Source organism: Entamoeba invadens, assembly GCF_000330505.1.
Source record: "Entamoeba invadens IP1 unplaced genomic scaffold scaff_1105074724671, whole genome shotgun sequence".
Classification (NCBI taxonomy): domain Eukaryota; phylum Evosea; order Mastigamoebida; family Endamoebidae; genus Entamoeba; species Entamoeba invadens.
This window is the reverse complement of record NW_004440359.1, coordinates 85,461-92,044: the sequence shown is the minus strand read 5'-3', so window position 1 is coordinate 92,044 and position 6,584 is coordinate 85,461. Positions and strand designations below refer to the sequence as shown.

At 24.9% G+C, this 6,584-nt stretch overlaps 1 protein-coding gene across 1 annotated transcript; it reads left to right on the top strand.

Annotated features, from left to right (window-relative positions):
* Positions 1-4,041: 4,041 nt before the first annotated feature.
* Positions 4,042-5,208, top strand: EIN_199930 (hypothetical protein; the record flags this gene model as incomplete). Its single annotated transcript, XM_004256567.1, has 1 exon — positions 4,042-5,208. One exon carries the CDS (start codon positions 4,042-4,044, stop codon positions 5,206-5,208), a length of 1,167 nt encoding a protein of 388 aa, XP_004256615.1.
* Between the last annotated feature and the right edge of the window lie 1,376 nt (positions 5,209-6,584).

The following is a 6,584-nucleotide window of genomic DNA, read 5'->3' as shown; positions in this document are numbered from 1 at the left end:
TTTTTTCTTCTGGAAGTTGGGTTGAAAAAATAAAATCTTTTTCTAAATTTTTTTCTGGAACAATAATATTTTCACCAAAATTGATTTCTTGTGATATTTCATTTTCATCGTCACTAGAATAATAGACTGGTTCTTCAGGTAATTCGATTTCCATTTGAATAAAAACGATTTAAAATAAAAGAAAAAATATCCCAAAATCAATTATTTCATGTAAAAAAATCAAATAAAAAAGCACGTTTGGTCAAAATAAATAAAAATATTCAGTCTAAACGTTGTCCACTCTTCAATGTTGTCCAAACATTTTTGGACCATCAAAACTGGAATATTTCGGGAAACTGTTCGAAACATTTCAAAAACACCGTTTCATAATTTTTACCGGGATTTCAACGTTTTTTCCTAATTTTCAATTTTTTCAACTTATTTTGTGAAAAAATTTGTTAAATGGACAACGTTTTCAGACGGAATTTATAACTTTTTATCTTAGTCAGCAAATGAATTCTTTTGGTAAAAAAAGAAAAATAAATACCCGTTGGATAGATTAGGATACGAAGGTGTTAAGTTAAATAATTTTTTAATTTATAAAAAAAAACAAATCTTAGAAATATAATAAATTTTTATTATAATTGATAATGATTGTTATGATAAAAAACACATTCTGTAACTTCTTTGTATAATGTTACAGTATGATATAACTCAGTGATACATTTTAGTACTGTTGATGTACATTCGTTTGCATATTACAATTTTTGTTTTCATTTACAACTTAATAAAAAAGATATGTGTCAAAAAAGACATATCTTGACTTTTTTATTGTTTTTGAATTTATTTAAAAAATGGTGATATTATACACACAACCGAACTTTAATATAGCATCTCCACGAAAACTTAATTGATTTTGATTCGTGAGTATTATTGATATATAAAAAAATTTTGATCAAAAAATAAACATTTGTACAAAAAATGCAAATCAATGATGTTTTTACTATACATTACTATATTATAGAATTTGTCTTGTGAAAATATTGACTATTTTTAGAAATTGGGTTTTGAAAAACTATTACAAGTTAAAAAATATAGTTTAAATTATTAAACTATATATATAGTTTATATAATAGTATATTTGTTTTTTGAATAAACACAAATTTGAAACATTGTTATAATACACTGAAAGTACGTAAAAAAATCCGGGCCATTTTTTGTTCTTAGATAGTTCATTTTGAATCAAACTCGAATCATTTTTTTGATTTTTAAATAAAAAACACCAAAAAGAAAGAAAAAGAAACAACAATAACCCGTTATTTTTATTTTTTACATGTTCTGAGAGTAAAAAACACAATAATTTGGGCAAAAGAAGAAAGAGGAAAATGGGTGCAGGTTTTTCTTCAGGTGTGGGTTTTTCGCCTCACTTTAATAATTTTGTGTTTTGAATTGTATTTATATTATAACTTATAACTTATTGAAAAACGATCCAAACCAAAGCCACATTAAGAACAAATCAATTACACCATTGAAATGTTCTTAACTTTTGAATTGATTATATATTTTAAAAATAAAAAATGGGTTTAATTTATTATTAAATAGTAAACATTAATAAATTATAACTCAATGAACAATATTTGATAATTATTAAACTTTAAAATAAAAAAACAAAAAAACACAACAATAACCAAAAACAAACAAAAATAAAACACATTTTAATAAAAAAGTAAATTTTATAGTATAAAACACAATTAGTAGTCAATTACATTATATTAATGTTGTCTGAATTGAATACAACATGCCAAATAAATTATAATTTCAGATAACCTTACCAACGTTAAATCTTTAATTATTTCATTTTTGTTTTTCAAGTATTTTAAAGCTACAATGACTTGAAGCCATCAAATACCACACTTTTAATTGATATCAAGAAGTCAGTTTCTTCATTTATTTGAACAATTTTTATATTCAGTGTTGTTGAAAATGGAAATTATTTTTATTTGTTGTGTTCTGAGTCTTTGTTTGCTTTTTGATTGATTTTTTATCATGTTTATTATTTTATTTTGAATAAATTTATTAATATTAATAATAAATGAGCAATGATATTTTATCTGTTATTTTTGTATTTTCTCTCAATTATTGCGACTATTTTATATATTTTTGTAAATCAAGTGATCAGCACAAAATAATGTTTTATCATGTTTTATGTTAATAATTATGTTATTTTTATTATTTATTCTTCGTAAAAAAACCAATTATTAAGTTGTAGTCAGTCGGTGCTATATATTCAAGTGTTTTTATGTGTCTTGGAATTACCAATTATGTTTTGTATTTATTAACACGATAAGTTTCGGAATAATCCCGTTTATATAGCCAAAATAATTAAAATTTGATTAAAAACACTTTCAGATTCTTATAAAAAGATGTGTTTTTTTAAATGGCACATGTTGTTAATTGTTTTTGTTGTGGGTTATGTTTAAACTAAAAAATTTATTCTCATTATATTACCACTTATAACGTGGGTTTAAAGCTTAAGTATCATTATAATACAAATATATGGATTGGAGTTATGATATGTCATTTTATTGTGTTTAAAAAATGTGTTTGAGAAAAAATATGTTTCATCATTTATGTTGTTTTTCTAATAAATTATTAGCCCATTATTACTATTGAAATGATGTTTAATTTAAGAATACGTTTGATGTTTTGTTGTTTTGTGATTTTTCTTGAATAGATTTATGAAAAAGAAAATTCAAAAAGATGGTTCTACAAGTTTATAACGTGTTTTATTGGTCAAAACAAAGATTCAATTGCTTAAAAAATTTCATTTATAAAATAATGAGTTTTTTTTGAAACAAATTTTATGTTTTTTGTTTTTTAAATTGTTATATGGGCTGGTGCAAGTATGTTGCAGGTTTTTAAATATTAAAATATTTACAATTTTTATTTATTTTTTATTAGAAAGTGTTTAGGAGATAGATGAGCCAACAGTGCCGAATATTCTCTTTATTTAATGATATTCTTTAATTAACTTGACCAAAAAACAAATAAAATATATCAACACATAATAAAAAACATTTATTTGTTGAATTTTATTGTAATATCACTCGAAAAAATAATATAATTAAGTTTGAATTCAAATAAAATCAATAAAAGTTCAAATTCATGGAATAAGGAATTTGTTTATATTAATAAGTGTTAATTAGATTTTGTTTTGATTTATAATTTTTAATGTTTTATATATATATCAATTAGTTTTATTATATTTAACAATAATATTTTTATTATAAAAAAATAATATTGCTAAATAAAAAATGAAAAATAAATTTTTCATATGCCAGTCAAAAAAATACAATTTACCAAAAATATCAACAAAAGTAAACTCTAATATTGTACCAATAAATGAAAATATTGGTTTATAACACAAAAAAATTTTAAAAATAAAGAGAGTTTTTTAATGTTATCTGGTAAACAAAAATATATTTAATATTTATGTAAACATCAAGTAGGTAAATTGTAAGGAAATTTTGAAACAATGAAGATGGATTTTTAAAAAGGCAACCCGAAATATTTGATTTCTTATTGTCCAAAAATACCAAATAACGTTGAAATACATGCCATATTTTTTTGTTCAAAACATACATTTTTGGTTTATTGTTAATTTACAAAAAAATACCAACACGGTAAAAAAGACCAACATAAATTATATTTCAAAAGTCGTAAGCACCTAATTTGCATTGGTAGATTTTTGAAAAACAATGGAAAACATCATAATCTATTTATATTTCAATTTCCATATTTAAAAATTGTTAATTAATATAATCATTGTTAATAATTGTCAATTATTTTTTTCTTGATATGATAAAATTATATAAAAATAATTTAAGATTTATAAAAACTATTGTAATAGTTTACAAATTAATTTATACAACCATCTGTAATATTTTGCAAATAGAAAATAAGAATTAGTCAAAGTTCCAGATTGTAAAACAAATTTTTAATTAATAATCGTTTGTTGTTATTATTGTTATAAAATACTTTTAAAATAACTCAAAAAACATTATGTCCAATACCTTTTCAATTCTCTGTCTTTCCTTGTGTTTAACCACAACTTTTGCCTACAACTGGGAACCAAATAACCCCGTACCCAGTTCCGAATATTCCCTTTACGAATGTACTAATCATTCAATATATTTCACAACACCAACAAACGAGACGACTGCTAACTGCACACAAATTCCCAATGGTGTGTATAACAAAACTAACTGCGTGACGGATCTGAATATTTATTATGTTGGTGTTGCAAACATGGATTTCTCATACACCGTATTTACAAATTACACAGTGTCTTATTCAGTTGTTGCATTTACCAAACATGAATATGATTCCGTTGACCAGTTTTATTCATACCAATCGACTTACACCAATTGCATTTTTAAAAGATTCAAATCGAATTCCACAGACTTGTATAAGACTGTTTTTAATGACACAAAGTTGTTCGAATTGAAACCTTTGCAATTGTACATTCAGTGGTGCACAATAAGAAACTCGACACTAATTAACATCGATTTGGTCAACAACACACAAAAACTTGTGAATACTACAAAACCCATAAATATATATGATTTGTATACACACACTGTTAATCATTTGAATTTGGATCACAATAACATCTCATTCAGTGACTTTAAGAGTATTACTGGTTATGGTTATATATCAAATAACACAAGTTACTACAATGTTAATATTGAGGATATTAACTTTATGTACTTTTCGTTTGATAACGATCATTTCACAGGTGTGACTGTGCGTTCAGCAATAATAATGTATGGCTCTTTCAACTTGACTAATTTTGGTAAAATCACGTTTGAGAACACGACTTTTAAAGATAGTAACTTTGTGTTAAAAAGAAGTGGCGTGATTATATTTAAGAAGTGCAATTTTAAAAAGACTAAAATCAATGGAATAGCGATGAGAAACACTTCGATTGATTGCATTTTTGAAAATGGAGAGACTAATTGCACAGTACCTATAAAACCAGTGCAAGAAAGCAGTGATACTTCGAATAGTGAAACTGGGAAAGTCGTTGTGGACGATTTGGAAACTTACAGTAACAATGTTGAAATGTACGCCATAATTACTGGGGTTATACTTTACACACTGTTTTGTTTTGTCGCAATTATCATTGCTATTGTTGTGATCGCACAAAAATTAAGAAGGGAACCATGAAATTAACAATTAAACACAATTTGGTGTCTTTTGTTTTGTGCTTTTTTATCATTTTAAATAAAAGTTGAATTATAAACAAACAAATAAACTCCATTGACAAAAATGGAAAACGAGTTAACAGCACTTTCAACAGTCTGTACTAAAGCAGATCAGATAAAAAAAATTGAACAATTTAAGAACAAAGCAGTCGATCAAATAAAGAAATCGGTAAAATACATTAATTCAAAAAGACAACATGATGAACAACAAAGAATAAAGCGCAAACACATCACACTTGGGGGAAAAAGCCGGTCTTAAGAAGTTGACAGGAATGATAATTGGGATTGTTGTGTTCGACTCATACATAGAGACTAATCACAATGCACATCAGTGTTTGATAAAAAAAGTTATCAACGAAAGCAACTTGTGCTTTTTAGTAGAAAACAAAAATCACAACAAGTTTGGTGGCGTGTACATTGGAAATATTAATGCTTTGTACCAATTTACCAACAGTGGCAATTTTTACACATTTTCACTTGTAGGAAGTGGCACTTTGAATCCAAAAAAAGTTTGATAAAAGTGGAAATTACACCAATTGTGTATTTTATCTTTATTCTCAAAACTCTCCAAAACTATTTTAATTTAATTATTATGATGATACAGCTGTGTACAAGAAAAGTCAAAATAATAATTATTGCGATTTATACACATACACGGCCAATGAAAACGAGTTGACTGACAATGACATATTCACACCAAAGAGTGTTGTTGTCTTCTAACTCAATTAAAGTTTATGTCACTTATTATTGTGTTTTCATTTCAAACTTTGCAACACTTTGACCCCAAAAGTATCATTTTTATAATTTGCCTATTTATAAATTGAATTAATGTATATCAAATTTTCATAATAATCATCCTTTTGAAGGGTCTGATAGAAGGAGAAAAAATAATGAGGTTTAGCCATTCAAATTTAACATTAAAACAAACACTAGATTATGACATCTTTAATGTTTCTGGCTATTTTAGGCCTTTTCTCTTTGTGTTTAGTATATTTTTAGATAATAGATTTATGACTCCACAACTTGCCAGGTTTAACAAGTTTCGATAGTTGAGGCAGATCTACTTTTTGTGTGTCGTTATATCTTTCTGAATAATAATATACGTAAGGATATAATTTTTTCGATTGTTATGGGTTTTAGACTATAAATTATAGTAATTAAATATTAAAACAATATTAAATAATTGAACAAAGAAACAAATAAGACAATTAAAATGTGATAAATAAACGTAATAGTTTATAATCATGATAACAGTTCATATTTTAATGTAAAACAAATATCATTGTTAATAAACTGTTTTTCAAAACTCTGTACTGGGATGCCCCGATTTTTTAGACA